Source organism: Equus przewalskii, chromosome 6, assembly GCF_037783145.1.
Source record: "Equus przewalskii isolate Varuska chromosome 6, EquPr2, whole genome shotgun sequence".
Classification (NCBI taxonomy): Eukaryota; Metazoa; Chordata; class Mammalia; order Perissodactyla; family Equidae; genus Equus; species Equus przewalskii.
Genome location: NC_091836.1, coordinates 4,152,025 through 4,174,248, shown reverse-complemented (window position 1 = coordinate 4,174,248; position 22,224 = coordinate 4,152,025). Strand labels below are relative to the sequence as shown.

At 56.1% G+C, this 22,224-nt stretch overlaps 1 protein-coding gene across 4 annotated transcripts in view; it reads left to right on the top strand.

The window, feature by feature from the left end:
* RFX2 (regulatory factor X2) overlaps positions 1–22,224 on the top strand; it is a 92,052-nt gene that overhangs the window by 64,020 nt on the left and 5,808 nt on the right. For 2 of the 4 annotated variants that reach the window (XM_070622707.1, XM_070622708.1), the window contains exons 6-15: positions 6,523–6,597; positions 13,908–14,089; positions 15,470–15,589; positions 16,088–16,203; positions 17,089–17,207; positions 17,548–17,660; positions 18,099–18,253; positions 19,607–19,704; positions 20,674–20,823; positions 21,598–21,806. In XM_070622707.1, coding sequence (XP_070478808.1) covers positions 6,523–6,597; positions 13,908–14,089; positions 15,470–15,589; positions 16,088–16,203; positions 17,089–17,207; positions 17,548–17,660; positions 18,099–18,253; positions 19,607–19,704; positions 20,674–20,823; positions 21,598–21,806 — 1,337 coding nt within the window. The remainder of the gene's footprint in view (positions 1–6,522; positions 6,598–13,907; positions 14,090–15,469; positions 15,590–16,087; positions 16,204–17,088; positions 17,208–17,547; positions 17,661–18,098; positions 18,254–19,606; positions 19,705–20,673; positions 20,824–21,597; positions 21,807–22,224) is intronic. The other 2 variants (XM_070622710.1, XM_070622711.1) reach the window with 1 other exon arrangement.

Here is a 22,224-nt window from a genome sequence, read left to right as displayed (position 1 = left end):
AAAGGATCACCGACAAATAGATCGCCTCTGTGAAGGAGAAAGGACAAGAAAAGAGGAAGATTTGCTTTTTAAAAAAATATTTTTTTCTTCTATTTGAATTTTTTAACCACATGCATGCATTACCTTATGATTTTTTATCGAGGTAAAATTCACAGAACAAAATTAACCATTTTAATGTGTGTAATTCAATGTATTTCATACATTCACAGCACTGTGCAACGGTCACGTGATTTTAAAAATCAGCTTGGTGATAAGTATAACACATCCGTGCAGTGTAATTCTGTGCGTGGTTTATGGTTACTTTCTAGAATTATGGAGCGGGTGGTGCCTGCAGCCTCCAGCCGGCTGCCCGTTTCTGTCAACGAAGTTTGACCGGCCCGCATCCTCGCCCCTTCGTTCCTGTGTCCTCTGTGGCTGCTTTCTAACTACAAGACCAGTGGCGACGGAGACCTCCTGTGGTCCCAAATATTTACCCTCGGGCGTTTTACACAAAAAGTTTGCCAGCTCCTGATCGATAAGCACTGGGTCAGAAAGATGGAGTCATGAACGCAAGCAGCAGAACTGAATCTATGATACGACCCCAATGAGGAAACATAATTAAAGCCAGTGTGAATGGGATGAAATGCGACTGAAAGATACATCGGGCAGGCCGAGTCAAGGTCCTCCCCCAGCGGGAGTCGGTGGAGGCAGGGCTGCGATGTGGAGGGACCAGCAAGGTGCCCGGGGCTCCAAATTTAAGGAGGTGCTCACCTCCAGGTGCCGACCCTGCCCAGGCACGACCTTGAAAATGAGTGCCTCCTTACATTTGGTGCCCTTGGCGCTCCTTGGCCCCAGCTCCGTACAGCAAGCCTGTATAATATTACTCACATAATTTGAAAATGTTTAATTAGCAAAATAAAAATGGACAGATTCAAAATGCCCCATTTCCCCAAGCCAGCCTCCCTCCTGAGCCCGCGAGCCCCGTGGGCTCCCCTCTCCCCACCTGGCCCCTTAACTGCGGGCTGGGCCTCTCTTCCAGCATCCTAATTCTATGATTTATATCCATGCCTTCAAAATGCCAGTCATGCCGATTTCCTTCTCTTAAAATACTCTGCATTTCCTTTTAAAGATCCAAAAGGGTTGCTCCTAAAACATTTACAACCTTAATTTCCTCCTATAGTCACGTGACTAAGTTCTGTCTTAGGATGGAGGGTTAACCACAGCAGGTTTCCGTTCTTGTCCCCAGTTCCCCCTGGGGTTTTCCAGGGAACATCCCCTCCCCTCCTCACTTCTAGCCCCAAGAAGCATGTCACATATCAGATTATGGCAGACCCAGCCTGGAGATGCAGATGTCACTTAAGACACTGGTCACTGCTGGCCCATCGCAGGGGCCACCCCTGTCTGGCGGGTCCTGTTAATGAGGTTATTATGTTATAAATGGAATGGCCATTTGGGCACACGCTAATGAACTCAGAGGAGAAGTAACTTCCACCCTCCCTTAGGGGGCAAGATTACAGTCCTGAAGTCAGGTAAATTCTTGCTAGGATTATATGAAAGAAAAAGAATTTTTTAAATTCCTTTTACATTTTTTAAATAACTGGCTAATTTTAATATACTTGGGAGCTATTAAAACTTATCTGCTATTTGCTGTTACTGTTAGGTTCTTGAGACACGGTATCTTCGATCTCAAGTCTTCACTGGAGTCCTTAACGCATAATAATATGTGTCTCTTCCCTCGGCATCTGTTAATAATTCCTGTAGCAGAAATAAATGATATTAAATGGCTAATAAAAAGGAGTACGTGCTGCATTGCACTGAATCAAAAGTAAAGCTCCTGATAAGTCAAGAAAGAGATGCACAAACGTATACATAATACCAAGATGTGATGGAAACTTCCAGAAGATAGAAAAACGGAATGGATTTTGGGAAAGCGCCCTGGGGTGGGGATGGGGCACCTCTGTGTCCATCCTTGGCTCTTCCTTACTGTTTGACGCAGGGCCTGCGCATGTAGCACTTCGATAAAATTTTTAAAATAACAAAAACTTAAACTCCAGTCCGATGTCAGATTAGTTTGCATTTTAAGCTCATTTAAAGATTAAACAGCAAGCTCTCCAGGCCCCGAGAGGACTGATTACGGCGTTTGTGCCTGTATGGTGAGAATGGCGCGGGCAGGTCTGGAAGGAGGGCTGGGACTCCAAGCCCCGCACCCCGCCCACCCCCCCCACCCGCCGCGACCTCAAGTTCAAGTGCAAGATGCTCCTTTCCCAGGAGTCTGGACGCGCCCTCTGCCGGACGCCGCGCGCACCGCGCCTTCGGTCCTGACCGCGCGTCCAGCTCTCCGCGCGGCCTCTGCGGGGCTGGTGGCTTTTCCTCCATCGCGTTTTAAAGTTTCCCCCACATTTCGATTTTAAAACACAATGAACACCTTGGGAGGTTCCACCTTGCACTAAATTCATTTTCTCTATCAGTGGGCTCGCTCAGACCCTATTTAATGGCTATGGGGTTTTGAGTATCGTCTAGGGCAGTGAATCTGCATTTGTGTTCTTTCCCCCAATACTCATAACGCCACCACTTTTAGCCTAAGTCAGTCTTCAGTGTGCCCGGCACACCTCTGGGGGTCCCCAGGACTCTTTCAGGGGCTCCACGGGGTCAAAGCTGTGTTCATCCTAATGCTAAATCATTAGTTGCACTTTCCCCCTGGGCAATGGGGTCCTGATGGTTAGAGCGGCGGGCGCTGGCCGGGCAGAGCTCGGACGCTCCCAGACGTCCCCGTGTCCCCCACCTGCATGCTCGCGGGAAGAAAGGAAGGAGAAATAGCGGACACCAGTTCCACTCAAGATTGTCCTCGATGAAGCAGCAAAAAATATTAATTTTGTTAACTCAGTCCTTCAGCGCACGTCTTTTTAATATTCCGTGTGACAAAAGGCTCTTCTGTTGCCTCTCACAGTACGACGGCCGTCTCGAGGAAAAGCTGTGCAAATCGGCCGTGAGCACAGCTAGCCACGCTTTTCACAAAACACCATTCTTTCTTGAAAGAATAACAGACAAATTGTGATTCTTCAGACTCGGATATGCAGCAGCTATTTTCTCAGAAATGAATGTGTGAGCCTGAAGTGTTCAGGAAAACAACGACAGATTTTGTTTCCAACACATTTGCAATGAGAAAAAAATAGAATTTTGGAAGGCTGGTGTCTTTCCAATGAGGCTGGTAGCGACAGGAACAAACGTGATTTTTCATAGCTGTATAATGAAGCGTGTCAACATTTGGAAGCGCTGCAAACTCAGTAAGTCAGTATTTTCCAGGTGACCAGCACTTGGTATTTCAAACCGTGCACGTGGGTAAAGATCCATTCGAACTGCGAGAGAGACCAATGGATTTTTCAATTAATTATATTTTTTATTGAGGTAAAATTCACATAACATAAAAGTTACCATTTTAACCACTCAAAAGTGTAGAATTCAATGGTATTTAGAACATTCACAATGTTGTGCAACCATTGCCCTATCTAGGTCCAGAACATTCCATCACCCCAAAAGGAAACCCTGTTCCACTTAGCAGTCACCCCCATTCCCTCCTCCTCCAGCCTCTGGTAACTAGTCTGCTCTCTGTCTGTGGATCTGCCTGTTCTGGACATTTCGCGTCAATGGGGTCACACGCCGTGTGTCCTTCTGTGTCTGCTTCTCTCCCTGAGCATCGTGTGTGCAGGTCCGTCCACGTGCAGCCATGTCAGGGCCTCGCTCCTTTTCATGGATGAATAATATTCCACTGTATGGATGGACAGCATTTTATTCATCCATTTATCTGTGATTGACATGGGAATTCTTCAGTCTTTTTGCCATTATGATTCATGCTGCTGTGAACATTTGTGTACAGGTTTTCGTGTGAACACTTGTTTTCGATGATCTCTGGTATTTACTCAGGAGTGGAGTTAGTGTCACATGGTTTAATTGGGTTTACGTTTAACTTTTTGAGGAACTGCCAACCTGTTTCCAATGGTGGCTGCTCCATTTGACTTTCCCCAACAATGTCAGAGGGTTCCAGTTTCTCCACATCCTTGCCAACATTTATTTTTTTTCTTTTTTTATAGCCGTCCTAATGGGTGTGAAGTGGTGTCTCATTGTGGTTCTGGTTTGTATTTCCTTTATGACTAATGATGTTGAGTGTCTTTTCATGTGCTTCTTGGAGACAAGGCTATTCAAATCCTTTGCCCGTTTTTTAATTGGGTCATTTGTCATTTTGTTGTTGAGTTGCGAGAGCTCTTTATATATTCTGGATACAAGACCCTCATCAGATATATGATTTGCAAATGTGTTCGCCCATTCTGTGCATTGTCTTTTCACTCTCTGGATAGTGTCCTTTGATGCACAAAGTTTTTAATTTTGATGAGGTCCAATTTATCTTTTAAAAAATTTTATCTTTTATTTTGTTGTTTGTGCTTTTGGTGTCATATCTAAGAATCCATGGCCAAATCTGAGGTCACGAAAATATCCTTGTTTTCCATGATTACCTCATTTTTTCGTCTAAGAGTTTTATAGTTTTGGCTCTTACATTTAGTTCTTTGATCCGTTTTGAGTTGACTTTTGTATATGGTGTGAGGCAGGGGTCCAGCTTCATTCCTTTGCATGTGGCTATCCAGTTGTCCCACATCACTGGCTGAAAAGTTTATTCTTTCTCCATTGAATGGCGTTGACACCCTTGTCAGAAATCAGTTGGCCGTGGATGTCTGGGATTGTTTCTGGACTCTCAGTTCTGCTCTGTTGGTCTGCATACATCTCTATGTGCATCCTTCTCCCGCCCGGTACTGGGCTGTTACAGTCACTGTAACTTTGTAGTGAGTTTTGAAATCGGGGAGTGTGAGTCTTGCAACTTCGTTTTTCTTTTTCAAGATCGTTTGGGCTATTGGGGGTCCCTTGCAATGCCGCATGAGTTTTAGAATCAACTTGTCCAGTTCTGAAAAAGCCCTTGGAAGCTTAATAGAGAACTTTGATGGGGATGGCACTGGGTCTGTCGATCGGTTTGGAGAGTGTTGCCGCCTGAGCCATATTAAGTTCTCCCATCCATGAACGTGGGATGTCTTTCCATTTGTTTGGTCTTTCATTTCTTTCCACGGTGTTTTATGGTTTTCAGTGTACGAGTATTCCACCTCCTAGGAATTTTCTTCTCTTTGATGCTATTGTCGATGGGATTGTTTGCTTAATTTCATTTTCACACTGTTCATTGTTTCAAAATATAACTGATTTTTATATGTTGATCTCGTATCCCGCAACTTCGGTGAATTCGTCTATGAGCGCTAATAGATTTTTTGGGGGATCCTTTGGGATCATGTTCTTTGCAAATACAGATGGTTTTCCGTCTTCCTTTCCACTGTGCATGCCTTTTATTTCTTACCATTGCCTAATTGCCCCAGCTGGAACGTCCAGTTCAATGTTGAATGGAAATGGCGAGAGTGGGCAAACACGAGGGTGGTGGAAAGAGGTGCGGGGAATCTGTACGCTCCACTCCTGACCTCAGCTCCAGGAACCCAGTGCAGCTGCACTTTCTGAAATATGCGTTCTACCTGCTTTTCGCAGAAGCGTCACTGAAGTCTTTGCCTTCCTGGGTGTTTGAGGAGAGAGAGCCTATGCTCTAGGTTCACTCCCTTCCGTCGCGGTCCTCTGCCTGTCGCGATGTGCTGCAGCAGAGCCTAAATGTCCGTTTTCCGTGTACAAGTTGAGGTCCAATGCAACATGTACAAATATGGTGGCGGCCACGCCAAGTTTCTCCCTTTGCATAGACCTGCTGCGTCCCTCAGCTCCTCGCCGCCATGTGGTCCTTAGAGCCCAACTCAGAAGCCCGTTCCCCCAGGAAGGCCTCTGTGTGGGCTCCACGTGACTGTCCCCTCTGACTCCATTCTCGTCTCCCTATAACCCTCTTTGCGCGGCTCACGCTTCATAAACACTCAGGAGTTTATCTCTGTGACGTGTCCAGTGGCCCCAGGGTCCTAAACCTCCTGATGGCAAGGCCAGGGCCTCTGGCCTCCTTGGTATTTTCCCGAAGCCTCCAGCTGGGAGACCCTGGGCTTTGCGACAGGACAGGCTGGCCAGAGAGTCAGTGCCACTGACTGTCCATGGAGTCTGTCGGTCATCTGACTCTCCCGAGCGACAAATGACGGGTCTGGGGAGCAGCGGGCGAGGACGGTTCTGGCTTTGTTTCCCCTCGACCTCATGCAGCGACTGAGTGTGGGCGCTGCCCATGTGCACACGCAGATGTTTGTTCCAATTCAGTGGCCAGCATCTCCAGAGTAACTTCACGCTGCTGCTTGTGTCTGACGGGCTCCTGGGCTCTGCATGGCACGAAGTAACACTCCTGGCCTCAGCTCTAGCTCACGACTTAACCCCCACCCCTGCCTGTGTCCAGTCTGGTTTCGATTTTGTAGGCGTTCAAATCATTATTTGGATATTAATAAAAACAAATCTCAGCTGATGCTAACCATCTGATTTCCTTTTTTTTTTTTTTTTTTTTTCCATTTTGTTTTGTTCTGTCTCTGCACACATTTTCTTTAGCTTGAAATGGCGATTGAAAATCTCCAAAAAACGGAAGGGATCACTTCACACAAAAGCGGTTTACTCAACAGCCATGTAAGTGTGTGTCACCCCGGTGGTCTGCCCTCTGCGCCCACAACCTGCCTAGACAGCTTAGAAACAAAGACGGGGAAATGGCACCTCGAAAGTGCTAAAAGTGGGGGAAAAAATAAAGCCAATCTAGAGTTCTCCATCCAGCAAAAATAGCCTTCCACCACGAAGGGGAAATGAACCTGTGTCTTCGGGGGTTACGAGGATTATATTATTTAATATCCATCACATCCTTGCAACAGTGCCCGGCAGATAGCAAGCATGATAAATAAAATTCATACGAAAATAAGCAACAATAAAAAAGTGACACAGGCTTGGGGAGGCCACAAAGATTCTTATGTAATTTTCCTGTGATTGGCTCTCTGAAAAAAAAAAAAATGATAGTTTGCAAAAAGTGCCCAGCCACTAATTCTTGCTGATTTTATTTGCATAAGATCTTTCTCCTTCACTTGCCTCCTGGGGAGAACGGACCCTAGGTCCCTCGCCAGGAGATGGCAAATGTCCTGTCTGCCCGCAGCTTCGTGGGGCAGGACAGACGGCAGGAGGGGACCAGCTAAGAGCATCTCTTTCTGGGGACACTTGAGAAGGAAAACTCTGGTCTCCTGCTGGCCCCTTATCCTTTCATTTCTCCAGACGCTCTCAATTTGGCCTAAGGCATAACTGGAAATTTGGCTCTTCCAAAGGAGGACAGGTCACTGGAGTCAGAAGATGCTTCTGGCACTTTCTCTCAAGCACTTAAGCTGGGATTTGCCATCCTCTTGAGAATTAACACAGGAAAGAAATCGAAGTCCCCTTGGGTCGCACACAACCCTCATTGGGAGCCCGTCTAGGCTCTCAAACCGGCCGACAGACGTTCAAAGTGAGGTGTTGCTCACAAAGCAGCCATTCTGTAGCAGCAGCCCAGCTAGGGAAGGGCCCAGAAAGTTCTGGATTTAAGGGCTGGGCAGAGGCGTGGGCGGCTGCTCTGGGCGCATGATGAGGGCCCTGTGCCTGTCCCCTCAGAGGGCCGGGCACTAGCAGGGACAGCAGCCTCACACCCATTGTCCCAAAGGAAAAACCAAGGGTGTCAGGCCCCGGCTGTGTGCCTGCCCCTCCAGTCTAGGTGGGTCGTGGCCACCCTGTCGTCCACCATCGATGGATGATGTCACTCCCTGGGCACATCTAGGGAGGGGAAATCTTCAGTGCGTGGGGGGTAAAGACCCCTTAACGGTCTTAAATTCAGAGCACACCATCTAGAAAAGTCTGCAGGACGGCGTCATTCTCTGTCAGCAGGGATGTGGCCTTCAGCTCTCAAGCAGACACACGTGGCGGTGACACAGCCTGTGGTCCGGGCGCTAGGTCAGCCCCGGGGGCACAAAGCCCGGGCAGGCGGCGTGTGGCCGGAAACTGGAAATGTCTGTGGGAAACGCATGAGCTGCTTGTCTCTGGCTGAGCGATGCTGCTGGCTTTCTAACACTTTCCTTGGGGTGGCTCTCGCCTTGGCTGCTTCCCGACCCGTTTACACCCCTGAGTTGCCTTTCGCAGCACGAAAACCCTCCCTGTGTCCGTTTTCTCCCTGGTGACTTGTCACGGTGTCGCTTCCTCCCACCAGAAGTGGGATGGAGGGCTAAGAGACTGAGAAGGAAAGAGAAGGAAACTAAGATCTTTCTAAAGAGTCCACCCCACACGCTGGAGGAAATCCCCCTGGAGCTTGTCCTGGCGGACGAAGGGGACAGTTCGTGTGTGTGACCTGGGAGATGGGCAGTGTGTCCTGAGACACCCGTCGTGGGCTCAGCTGGCTGAGCTGGCTGGCTGGCCACACTGACTCCAGACGCTTGTCACCGGGCTGCCCGCGGCTGAGATCTCTCTAGTGTGGGGCGACACCAGCCACAGGCTCGGCTCCTTCACCAGCCCAACCTCCGGGCGGAGGAGCCTGGCTGGGGGCTGCACCCCATGGGCCATTCTGGTGACCTCCCTGCTTAGAAAGCCCCGATCTCGGTGTCCCGCCAGCGCCAGGTCAGTGCGGACACAGGGAGCCAAGGAACAAGGCGCACTCCCTCCAGCGAGCCGGGAGTGTGAGGGCAGAAGCAGCCCATGTCAGGGTCACCCCAGAGCCCCCTAGGCTGGCCTCGAGGGGCCCCAGGGGTCTGTGAGTGGGAGGAAACTTGCAGCCTGGCGTCGAAGCCCCCGCAGGAGGAGGTGGCCTCGAGCGATCTCTGAATTGAGGGCAGGTGTGTGATTTGGTGGCATGAAAACCGGGGACAGCCGCTTCAGAGGACGGAGGTGAAGATGCTTGTGCTGGGCCTGAGAACACCCCACCATCGAGGTCCCCAACCACAAGCAGGAGGTGCCTGGGTGCCCCCCCAGAGCTGTCACTCTGCTGTCCCCAGATCCTGCCTCAGAAGCCCCGCTTCTGGACCCTCGCTGACTCAGGGACCCCACAGCGGGTTACAAGGTCACTGTCACAAGGAGGCAGCTGCTGACGACTAAATCAACTTACTCTTCCCAAAGCCTGGGAGGACGGCCTCTGTCTAGAGGGCCCGTATTCGGATTATAGGACTTTTACATCAAGAAACACAAATGATCAAAGATCTTTTCGCCTTTGGTTGGTGGCCGACTGCAGGCGGATGTAATGCCAAAGCTGGAACCCGCGGACTGGGGTGGCACGCGGCGAGAACCGGCCACTTCATGGGACGGGTCCCTTGTTCAGAAAGGCCTCGAGCGGTGGTCCTGGTTGGACCGCTGTTTCTTTCAGGATTCCTGACCCACCTCACCGCCTCGCTGACCCCCGACCCCTGGCTCCTGGCGGGACAGGCTGTTTCTTCATGGGCTTCATCTGGGCCTGTCCCCTCATCTCCACAGTCCACCAGCCACCTGCCTGCTCGGGTAGCAGCTCCCCGCAGCGTGTCCAGGCTGAGCCCTGACCCCTCCCAACAACCCCACGCCCCTCGCCGTCTCCCGGGCTCATCCGGGCAGCGCCATCCTTCTGCGTGCTCCTCCTCGCTCCCCCTCCTCCTCCCACGCCCCGCCTGCTGATCCTCCTTGACCTCACCTTCAGAACAATCCAGAATCACACCACTTCTCCCAGCTCCACCACCACTGCCACAGCCCCCACACCACCGTCTCTCCCTCCAAGTGCCCCCATCGCACTCCAAGTAGAAGCCAGTGTCATCAAAACAGCCCCCCAGGCCCTGCACGACCTGCCCCGTCCCCTCCCTGCCCTCCCTCCTCCCTCTGCTCCAGCCACACAGGCCTCCTTGATGTTCTTCCCACACACCAGACACAGTCCTGCCACAGGGCCTTTGCACAGGCTGTGCCCTCTGCCTGAAACACTTCCGCATCTCCTCCCCCCTGCTCCTTCACATCTTTATTCATTCATCACTCTCGGCGGCCTTTCCTGACACCTCACTGCCCCCCCAATTTAAATTTGCAGTTCCCCCTCCAGCCCCCTCCTCGCTGGAGCTCCCAATCCCTTTTCTGGCTTTTCCTCCCTAGCCCTTAACACCATCTCTCCAGTGTGCCAGTTCCTTCTTTGTCCTAGGTCTGTCCCCTCAGGAGGATGGAACTTCCGGCGGGTAGCGGGCTTTTGTCAGTTTCATCACGGTGTGGCCCCAGCACCTGGACCCGGTGTCCTCTCTGAGTATCCGATGGATGGATGAAAGGGGTGTTCAGGGCTCAGCTCCGTCAACACCAGTGAAACCCCAGAGCTCAGAGGAGCTGCCGGGCAGCTATGGCCCCATGAGACTATCTACCTCGCCACCCACCATCAGGAGCCAAAGGCACACACATTTGCCCCAAACAGTGGAAACCAATATCCTAAAGGACAGAGGGGGTGGCCGTGAGTCTGGCCTTCCAGACCCCCTCTCCCCCTCTGGTAGTTAGGAGGACTGTGTCCCGGGGGCCTGTGCCACCAGAGAGCCCGGAACCACCGGGGTGTTGGGTTTGGGGGTTTTTCCCTAAAAAGGAAGAATTTGATCCTCTTCATCAAGAAAAGGACAGTCCTGACAGATCAGAAACGTGGATCAGTGGGTAGTTTTTCCCAAAAAGAGTTGTCTGTCTTCATGTTTGCTGTTGACATAGAAATAGTGCCAGTGTCAGCAGACACGTGTCGCTGGGGGTGTAGCGGATAGCACTGGGCGCCCCCGGCGGCCCCGGTTCGTTTCCAGTCAAGGAGCCACCCTGCTGTGTCGGGTGTCGCACTGCGTGATGCTGGCACGCTGGCAGCTGTGCCACTGGGATTTCAGATGCCAGCAGGGTCGCCCGTGGTGGACGGATTTCAGCGGAGCTTCCAGACTCAGACAGACCAGAAAGAAGGACCTGGCACCCACTTCCGAAAAAATCGGCCGTGAAAACTGTCTGCATAGCAGGAGAGCATGTCTGATAGAGCACGAGAAGACGAGAGGATGGCGCAGAATGGGCGGGCGGGATCCGCCCTGCTGTCCCCGGGGTCGTCAGGGGTCGGAATCCACCCGACGGCACTAACACATCAGCAAACGCCACCTAGTGCAGTCTCCCAGCCCCCAAAGGTGGTCTTGTCCCACCTTGTCGCCTTGCGTGGAGGTCCCTGGGGCTGAGCTTGCAGGGCCCCGGGGGCGCTGTGAGGGGGGGACAGACGGCACCTCGTGTTCGGTTCCGTTTCGCTAACATTTGATGTCAGACGCCCTGCCTGCCCTTGAGTGGCGCAAGCCCACTGGTGACGTTTAGACCTTGGTCCTCATCCGGCTCCGGTCACTTTCACTTCCGGGTGACCCAGTGCCAACGAGAGAGGAAGTGTCCCCGGTGGTGCCTCTGGAGGCAGCAGGTGGTGTCAGTTCCCTCTGGTTCCTTGAAGTCAGGAGGACGTTGATGTCAATGTCAACATAACTACCCAAACAAAGGAGTCGTTTTTAATTTAAACAACACGGGCGGTGGGGGCGCTAAGCCGTCATCCTTCCCGAACCTCTCTATAAATAAGCCAGTCGCATCCCAGTGGTGGGCGAGGGGTCCCCTCCATCTCTCAGGACCAGGTCCAGTGCCCCCTCAGCCCTCCGCCCACAGAGTCTGAGGACCCTCGTCATCACGTGTCTCCTGCCCTTGAGACATCCGGCTCCTCCTGTCCCGGCTTCTTCCGCCCCCGGAGGGCTCCCTAAGGCAGCGCCCTGGGCCCCCAGCCTCAACGGGCAGAGAGGAAGTGCTCCAGCTTCTGTGCTCGGAGCTCTCTGCTCCCCGAATGCTGGGGTCCCCTCTGCTCTTCGGGACCCCTTCTCTCATCAGTGTCTCTTGAGGCATCTTTAAGGTCCTGGGGGTGCAGACATGGACAGACCCGGTTCCGCCTCTGTCCTCCTGGACCACTCATTCCAGTGGGGCGACAGCAGTAAATAACAAAATGCACACAGTCACTGATACGAAAGTGCCGTGAAAAACCTCGGGGTGCAAGGGGCCCACAGATACAGCCCTTCCTCACCTGGATCCTGACCCACCAAGATGAAAGGGGGGCAGACAAAGAACCCGTTATCCTGTTGTGGCTGGGACGTACCTCGTGGCCACAGGGCAGTGGCTTCCTGACCCCAAGGGGATGTCAGCGCAGAGCAGAGCCACACGTGCCCCCAGTGAGAAAGGGCCGTGCCGGCTGTGCTCCCCACGTTCTCCTTCCAGACTGTTCCAGCCTTTGGGTGGTCAGAGTGGCAGTGGCTGGGGGTGAGGAGGAGGATGCATCCCGGGGGGGTCAGAGGGCGGCGTCAAAATGATGAAGCTGTTTACTGACATCAAGATGGATGATTCGGCTCATAGCATCAGAGAGAGAGAGGTGAAGGGCAAGGGCCTTGGGCCCTGGGCCTTGATTCTGGGCCTGACACCACCCTCCTCCCCCTCAGCTCCTACCCGTGGGCAGCGCCACGTGCAGTAAACCCCTCTGTGTGCATCCCACCCCCAGAGACCCCGTCCTCCACCCCTGGGTGCCTCATTGACACGTCTGGTCCTAATCTCTGCCCTGAACGCCAGCCCAGCGCTTAACGTCCTCCTCTCCACGGCAGAAACCATCACCCCAGTCCCTGATGCCCAGTGCCCACCTTTCTCTTAAAGGACCCTCTGCTCTCTCTGTCGGTCCCCCGGGTGCTGCTTCACCTGGATCTTTGACCTGGTCACCCACCTTCCTCCTGCTCATCCAGCGCCCCCCCCACCCCTCACCCAGGCCCCAAGGATGAAATGAAGCAGGGTCAGGGGTTCGCCTTCAAATGGGCCAGGGTGGCCAGGAGACTCGTGGATGGGGCTTAGATGGAATAAATGGGCCCCAGCGGGGGACTGTCGAAGCTGGAGGTGGTGGGGTTGTTGGACTCCGCTCTGTACCTCTGCACACGTTGGAACCTTTTCAGACTCAAACGATTTTTAGAAAGGAGATGCAGGCTGACGCCCCAGCTTGCACGCTACATCTGGTGGGGCCGCAGGGTTGCGTGAAGTGGGTGTGTGCGCCAGGCCAGGTAGGGGAACAGATTTTCCAGAGGAGACGTGCCCTCTAGTCTGGAAGGATGCGAGGGCTTGGGGACGAACATCCAGGACTGCAGAGCGAGTCAGCCAGCTGGGAAGGGCCTGGGCAGCCCCTCAGAGCTCTGGCCATCCTGTCCCAGCCGTCGTCCTGGCCCCTGCCTTTCTCCACAGCCTGCTCGCGGTTGAGGCCTTTTGTATGAGGGCAGCAGGCTCTGAGGCCCTCTCCTTGGGGTTCCAGGCGGCCTCCTTCTGCACCTGCCCGGCGTGGGCACCTGGCTCTCCATGTGCACGGCCCACATGGTCACTCTGACTCGATGCTGACCTCGGGGGCAGCGACTTCGGCTCAGATTCTCCCAGCCTGCCTTGCGGCCTGAGCACAAAAGCAGGCACGTCAGCTTTTGAGTGTCTTATTCAGATTCGAGTAGATGCTCGCCCGTCTCTGTCACTTACCAGTGCGTCACTCAGGGCACAGCACTGAGGGTCCATCAAATTCACTCGAATCTTCCTCTTTTTCTTGGCATCAGAATTTATCTCCATCCCCGTAGGTTTCAGAGCCATTTGGTGCTTAAACGGTGCGTGGGGTGTGTGGGTGTTGAAATGATTGTGTAGACAGGACCCTAAGAGGTCTCGATCCCATGCAGGTTTTTATCAATTAAGTCAAGGAACCCGAAAACCAGGCTGAATAAATCAACGAGTGAAAAGAAGCTAGGAATTAATGTGCCCGGAATCTCTTGCACCCACATCCACGATGGTGGAGACGAATTTCCTCGTCATACAGTGGAGGGAAGGCATGTGACTCTCTTAAAGAGTCCCTGTTAGCATCGTGGCAGTTTTGGGGGGATTTCCACAAACGCAGTGTGTCTCTCTCTACCCAGCTGCAGTGGCTCTTGGACAATTACGAAACAGCCGAGGGCGTGAGTCTCCCCAGAAGCTCCCTCTACAACCATTACCTCCGGCACTGCCAGGAGCACAAGCTGGACCCCGTGAACGCTGCCTCCTTCGGGAAGCTCATCCGCTCCGTGTTTATGGGCCTGCGGACGCGGCGGCTGGGCACCAGGTGGGTACAGGGGAGCGTCCCACGGCCCCCTCTTCCTTTAGACGAAAAGCGAGCTTCTGGAGAACGGGGGGCTTCCTCCTCGTGCCCACGTGTCCTGACTCACACGTCTGGGCGAATATGGGTTGTTCTGGGTTGACGGCAGCCTCAGCCTGGCCGGGGCCGAGGTCTTGGCTGTGGTCTCATCTTCTCCCGCTGATGGGACACAGGGGTTCGCTTTCGCTCTCTCTCTTCGCTTGAAATTTTCCCGAATAACAGGTTTTTTAGAAAGCTGCCTCTGGATTGTCTTGTCGAGTTGGATTTACAGGTTCTTGATTTCCTGCCATGCCTAGACTCATCCACACGGCCCGCCCTTGGCCTACGGCAGCCTGGGCCTGTCACGCGCGTAACTGATCACAGGCAAGGTGCAAATGCCACTCTCACTGGAGAAAACACCCCGCTTTGTTGAAAGCGGGTGGCCCTGAGTGCCCAGGAGGCCGTTTCTCGTCGTGGCTGTGATCGGAGGCAGGCCAGGCTCCGTGAAGTCGCGCACACACAGGCTGTCAGGGTTCACTCGCGCATCTCAGAAGCGGGCATCCTGGCCGACTTCAAATGACAGGAGCGCCACGAGAGTGTGCGCATCTCTTGTCCTCCGCCACCTCTGGATCCTTAACAGAGAGCGTCCTTATGGAACGTGGATGGAGAGAGGAGGAAGGGAAGGGAGGAGGAAGGAGAGGGAGCCCCCGGCCTCTGGGGACCCGGCCACCTGCCTTTGGGGCCGCCACCTTCGGACTGTCCTGGATGCTGGCCTCAGGACGCAGGCTGGTCTCTCCCGCTTTCCCTCCTTCTACCACCAGCCCAGCTCCTACCACGTCTCGAAAGGGCCCGGGCTCCTCGCTCGTCCGTACTGCCAGCTCAGAGAATCGGCGGCGCCCAAGCTGGGATGTCCGGACAGCGGCATGTCTGTCCGTCCGGCTTCTCTCCCGAGGAGCCGCCTCTGATCTGCTTTCTGAACTAAATTGTTTAAAGTCCTTAGATCATCAGTAACGTTTCGCAAACTCTGCCATTTCTAAATCACGTTATAGGAGGATTGAAGGGGGGAGGGGGGCGAGATCATCCTCACCATCATCATCCTTGGGCCCTCCTGGGTTAAGCAAAGCTGCACCGGTTTTCTCCCTGCGGGACTTCTCAGGGCCTTTACGTACTAAATGCAAAATGGGAATCTCCCAGAGGGGAGAGTGTGTGCAGAACTTCCTAAAGCTCTCTGATCCTGGGACAGCCCGTGGATATCTCCCCACAGTGCAGGGGACACTGAAGCCGAACGCTCCAAGGGCCAAGGCAGAGCTGCTGTCCTGGCGTTCAGGACGGCCGCAGACAGCTGACCCCGGGGTGTTTGGTTTCCAGGGGCAACTCCAAGTACCATTACTACGGGATCCGTCTCAAGCCAGACTCTCCCCTGAACCGGCTGCAGGAGGACACCCAGTACATGGCCATGCGCCAGCAGCCCATGCACCAGAAGCCCAGGTGGGTGACCCGGCCCGAGGCAGCCTGGGGACCAAGGGGGCGCGGGTGGTTTCACTACGGAGGACGTGATGCTCCGTGACATGAGCCAGACACAGAAGGACACATGCCGTGTGGGCCACTCACAGGAGGTCCCCAGAGGAGCCACATCCACAGAGACAGAAAGTGGATGGGGGGCCAGGGGCTGGGGGAGGGGTGGGAGTTAGTGTTTCATGGGGACAGAGCTTCAGTTTGGGGAGATGGAAAGTTCTGGAAATGGATGGAGGGGATGGTGGCACAACCACGTGAATGAGCTTCATGCCGCTGAGCTGTGCCCTTAAAGTGGTTACGATGGTCAATTTTGTGTTATGTGTATCTGACCACAGTTTTTGAAAACTTACACACACACATACGCACACACACCCCCCAAACTGAATCCCGCTCAGCCCTCCCTCTGCCCCTTGGGGCCCTTCTGGGCAGTGCTGCTGGGGCCTCATGGAGGCACACGTGTCGCCTGCCCAGGTACCGGCCAGCCCAGAAGACGGACAGCCTTGGCGAGAGCGGCTCGCACGGCAGCCTGCACAGCACGCCCGAGCAGGCCATGGCCGCTCAGAGCCAGCACCACCAGCAGTACATAGGTGAGCCCCTGCTCAGGGCCCGCTGTCTGAGGTCAGGGTCCGCTCGGCTCTTCTGGGGGGTCGCGGGTGTCGGCACCAGCAGCATCCCAAGGCTGCCTTAAACCATTTTCTTGTAGGACACCTTGTCGGTTACATAGAAAGTTCTGGATCAGCCTCCTTTGTGGCAGCTCTGAGATTTTAGAATAAACAGCATATGCCCCTAAGATTAATGTGTGAAGCGACCCTCAGAAAAATCGGTCAATAAAATGAAACGCCCATCAGAAGGAAGACTAGATGTCGTATTTTCAAACCTGTCGGCTCAGGGGCGGCAGTGGGATTGGCTGGCCCCCCGGGTTCTTGTCTGGAGCATTCTGGATGCTCGGCTCTCGCTCAGCTGCCTCCCTGCCCTCCTGGTCCCCTGGAGCCGCGTGGGAGAGAGAGTCCCTGCCCGGCTAGCACCTGCCCCTCGGGACAGCCCAGGGATGCTCGCTGGGGTCCTGGTCGCTAGGCTCACTCACGTACACTGAAGACGCTGGGCGGCCTTCGTGGATTTTGAGTGCATTCTTTGAGAATACAGCCCTCCCGTGTTGGGTCCCCTGGGAGGTCCCCACGGACGGCCCCTCCCAAGATGTGCTGCCCCGGCCGCCCCCACCCGGGCTGGGGTGATGGGAGCACTCGCCGTGTGCAGGGCGCTGGCCTCAGTGCTTCCTTTGTATCCACGTCTCACATCGCAGGGAGGTGACAATGAGGAAACCGAAGCTTACACATGTTGTGTGGCCGAGGGGGAGCCAGGACTCAGCCCCTTCGCTGTCGGGTGACTGCACCCGCGCGCCCGGCAGCGTCCCCCAGCCCCCCTGCTGCGTGCAGCCCCCCCGTGGCTCTAACTCCGCCCTCGTCCTTCCCCAGATGTCTCCCACGTCTTCCCCGAGTTCCCGGCGCCCGACCTGGGCAGCGTCCTACTGCACGAGAGCGTCACACTGCACGACGTCAAGGCCCTGCAGCTGGCCTACCGGCGCCACTGCGAGGTGACCGCCCGTCCCTGCACAGCAGCCCGGGAGACCCCGAGCCTGGACCTGGGCTTCCCTGGGTGTCTCAGGGCCCCCAGTGCCCGGACACAGAGCCGAGTGCGCCTCCCCAGGCGGGCGCTCAGACTCACCCGTCCACGCCCAGGACACCAAGCCTCAGACGTCCCCGGGTGTCCCAGGAGACACGGAACCGACAGGCGTGGCCCCCTCCTTCTCTAGCCCGGGAGCCAACACAATCTCCGCCCTCTGAACCCTGAACCTTGGCCCCTCCATCCCCCCCTTGTGGTCCCTCTGGGTTTAAAAGGCCCCACGCGCGTGTCGAACGGCCGTCTTTCCCTAGGCCACTTTAGATGTCGTCATGAACCTGCAGTTCCACTACATCGAGAAGCTCTGGCTGTCCTTCTGGAATTCTAAAGGCTCGTCCGGCGACGGCCCCGCCTCCCTCCCAGCCAGGTGACTGCCCGCCGTCCCCCCAGACAGGCCCCGCCGCTCGGGACCCAAGCTTAACCTGCAGGCTGTCGCCCGTGACACCCACACTGCGACGCCAGACAAATGGGCCAACTCTGCCGGGATTGGCGTCCCGACCCCCTCATGCGGGGATGTGGTTTTATACTTCTGAGTGAAGATCGAAATTGTAGTGACCAGTCACCTGTTGGAGAACGGGGGGTTTTAGAGGTGACCACGTGCGACCCCAAGTAGCGGCCACAGGCGGGGTGGGGACGGCGGGGACCAGGGTGTGCCTGCCCCGAGGGTTTTCCCACCCTTTCCCCGGGCACAGTCCCACAGCGTCATGCCTGGCTATTGTGACCGGGCCGTCCTCCTGCTCCCCAGGCCTCGGCCGGGGCGGCCAGACGCCAGGCCAGGCTCACCGTCTCCCCTGTTCCCTAACAGTGATGAAGAACCCGAAGGCGCCGTCCTCCCGAAGGACAAGCTGGTGTCCCTGTGTAAATGCGACCCCATCCTCAAGTGGATGAGGAACTGTGATCACATCCTGTACCAGGCGCTGGTGGAGATCCTCATTCCCGACGTGCTACGGCCGGTGCCCAGTAAGCCGCCGCCCCGTGCCCCTTCCCTGGTGGGGCCCGCTCGACGCGGGTGCGGAGAGTCCAAAGCGAGGGCAGCAGCTTGGTCGCCCCAGAGGCTGTGGCTCTGGCCTGCTGGTTTTCCTTGTTGCTGACCCAGAAAGAGGGCGAGGGGAGGGCGGCCCGCCCTCAGGTCACCCCCCCACACACAACCACCCCACCGGCTGGGCTCCAGGCTTCACGGGCTGCGCCCCTGCCCCGCGCTGGGCGGTGCCGGGTGACACCCCCTCTCCCATTTCCTCCTGGGCCCTGGATGTCCCCAGAGGGCAGGGCCGTGGTCACAGGACAGCCCTCCCCCTGCCTGTGGCACCTGCTGAAAACCTCAGGGATGGGCTGAACCGGGTTCTAACCAGCTTCCCCGGTGGATCAGACACTGTGCTCAGCTTCCTCCTCGGTGGAGACACTTCAGCATCAAAGGGTGGATTTCACGGACTTTGCTCCAAATCCCAGCATGCTTAATTGAGGAAAGAAGAAAAATGGAACCATGTGCCTTGATGGCTACACCCGTGTGGTGCTGACATGTGCCATGGGGACCTTCCCAGGGGGGTCTGTCCCCCATGCTTTGGGGACCCCACACGGGCCCCACAGCCTGCATGGCCTCCAGTGGCGATGACAACGCCCTCCACCAGGGTGCGCCAGCCCCTTACACACAGGCTCCCCGGGCTCCCAGTATCCTGACAGCTCCTGGGGAAGCAGAGTGCCCCGGGCGGGCGGAGGACGAGGAAGCCACGCACTGAGGCCTCGCTCCTAATAAATGACCGTCGCGGGCGCCGCAGGTTACGCCAGGCGGGTGCCTGTCAGCCCTGGGGAAAGCTCGGTCTCCTTAATGAACGCGTCCGCTGCTTCTGTGCCACAAAAAGGGGAGCAGCACAACTATGGCATTTCTCCTGGGCCTCGCCTGCCCGAAACTGCTCAGCCCCCTCGGCACGGCTGACATTAGACCCGGGTCATCTCCGGGGGGCTGCCCTGGGCGCTGAGGGGGCTGAGCAGCAGCCCTGGCCCCACCCACGTGATGCCAGGAGCTCCCCCAGCCGCAGACGTCCCCTGGGGGTAGGATCGCCCTTGGTAAGCAGCACCAGCGTAGACACACAGATGACAGGGAGCAAGAGCACTGGCCGGCCCGAGTCCCCCCAGCGCCTCCCTCCCTGAGTGTCCTGCCTTCTCGCTCGTCCGGGGCCTGCGCAGTCGTCTCTTTCTCTGTGTTGCTTGTCCTTCAGGGCTGTCACTTTCATTGCATCTGTACCTCTGGCCCCTGATGCTGATCCCGACAGGCACCACTGCCTTCCTCCGCGTTAATATCGCGTCTGTGTCTCCCAGGCACCTTGACACAGGCGATCCGGAACTTTGCCAAGAGCTTGGAAGGCTGGTTGACAAACGCCATGAGCGACTTCCCACAGCAGGTCATCCAGACCAAGGTAACTGCCGCGCTGCAAGTCCCTCTGCTCGGGGAGCTGAGGACCGCGGGGCCCAGAGCACGCAGGCGGCCCCGTGCATCGTGAGGGTCAGTGGTCCCGCCAGGAAGCCCGAGGATGCTGCTGATGCAGGACAGGTGCTGGCAGGGAGGGCACAACAGCAGGCGCCATTTGCTGTGATCCACCCGGGTCGATTCTGAACAGATGGAATGTTCCTATGCTCATCACCCTTGTTACAATAGAATTGGCCACAATTCAGAATTTAAATTGTGGCGGCGTGGGCCTACATGCGGAAAAGAGAATGAGGGTCCACCACCCCCAGGAGGGCCTCCCAGAGCTGCTGTGTGCCGACGGGGCCCGATTCTGGGCATCTGGTCTGCGGCCTACAGTCTGGAGCTGATCTGTTGGGCCAGCAATTCTCAAACTTCAGGGCACATAAGAATCGCCCTGGTAGTTGTCAAAAAGGACAGATTCCCAGGGGCCAGCCCAGTGGCCTGGTGGTTGAGTTTGGTGCGCTCTGCTTTGGTGGCCCAGGTTTGATCCCCAGGTGTGAGCCTACATCACTCGAGAGTGGCCATGCTGTGGCAGTGACCCACATACAAAATAGAGGAAGATTGGCACAGATGTTAGCTCAGGGACAATCTTCCTCAGCAAAAAAAAAAAAAAAAAAAGTGCAGATTCCCAGGCCACACCCCCCCAGTCTGATCCAGTGCCCAGGAATCTGTATTTTCACTGATCTCTCCAGAGAGCCAAAGGAATTCTAGAAGCGGGGACATAAACATGCTGTCCCCAATTCTGACCCACCCACCGGTGCTGCAGCATCTGCTCTAGATGCCACGTGAGGCGCTGGTGACTCTGTGCCCCTCGCTGATGCTCGGTCTCCAGGTCCTTGAGGCTGTCGGGGGGTGGGTCCCTGTCCCCTGCCTGAATGGCTCCTTCCTGCACTCACCCGGCGTGCCGCCCTCGGTGCAGGTTGGCGTGGTTAGCGCCTTCGCCCAGACGCTGCGCCGCTACACGTCACTCAACCACCTGGCGCAGGCGGCACGTGCGGTGCTGCAGAACACTTCCCAGATCAGCCAGATGCTCAGCGACCTCAACCGCGTGGACTTCGCCAACGTGCAGGTGGCCTCCCCCGGGCGGGTCCCCAAGGCCTGGGACGGGGCTCAGGGGAGTGGGCCACAGAGCAGGGATGGCGTGCGTGCGACCCCCAGCCCCCGGATCTAGCTTTCCACCCTTCGAGAAAGACACAAACCCACAGGATTCAGCCCACAGCAAAGCCCGGTGCCTCGCCCGGCCTGGCACATGTCTCTGTTGCGTGAAACGGGTTTGGGGTGGAGCCTTCTGTGGCACACCCAGGGACCCAGGGACCCAGGGACCCAGACCTCTGCTCCGTGATCTCTCAGGTCCCCCTGGCATCCAGGTTCTGGGATGGATGCTTGGTTCATTTTCTTTAAAAAACTATCATCCTGTCGCCATCTTCACGGGCTTAGGACGACGCAGGCCAAAGGCGAATGGATCCTGCTGCTGTGTTTACACCCAGTTCAGGCCCCGAGTTTATCCAGCAAATAAACAAACACATTTAGAAGAGTGAACACTTCAAAATATAGCAACACAAAGGCCTTGGGGGGGTCTGAGCCTTGGATGTGGGGAGCCTGGATCTCGGTCCCTAGAAGAGGGGGCAGCTGCCCTCTGTGCCCTGTGGAGTGGGGACAGCTGTGCTCAGCGCAGCTGGCGGAGGCCAAGGGCGGGAAGGCGTGTGCGCCCGGCATGGTGTCCGGCCTGGAGCTGGTGCCAGGCGAGGGCCGCCGGTCAAGGCCGGGGTCCCTGGGCGCCCCACCCTGGGCGGTGGGCCGGGGGCTGTCGCTGTCCGCGGTGCTGACCCGCCGCGCCCCGCAGGAGCAAGCGTCGTGGGTGTGCCAGTGCGAGGAGAGCGTGGTGCAGCGGCTGGAGCAGGACTTCAAGCTGACCCTCCAGCAGCAGAGCTCCCTGGACCAGTGGGCCAGCTGGCTGGACAACGTGGTCACCCAGGTCCTGAAGCAGCACGCGGGCAGCCCCAGCTTCCCCAAGGCCGCCCGGCAGTTCCTGCTCAAGTGGTCCTTTTACAGGTGAGGCCCCGCCTGAGCGTCGAGAACTCCTGGGAGGGTGGGCGGGGCGCCAGAGGTCGTCCCACCTGCTCAGCGGGCCGGGGACAGTGGCCGAAGCCCCAAACGAGGGCGCCACCTGTGGGCCTCGTCCTGGCAGGCGAGTTCCCTGGGGCCTAGAGGCCCCCCATGGTCTAAAACCAAGTGGAGGCTTCCAGGGGCAGAAATCGTCATCCTGCGGCCTTCTGGAAAAGTGTGGCAGCTCAAGGGCATGCGTTTATTTCTGCTCCCTCGCAAAACCCACAAAGGGATGGTGAAGGAAGTTTCTAGAAGGCATAAACCCCCAAGGACAGAGAGAACAGGAGCGCAGATGGTGGCAGATGGGAGATGAGAACACGAGTTTGGGAGATGGAGCAAGGTGGTCAGCACAGGCGGGGAGCCA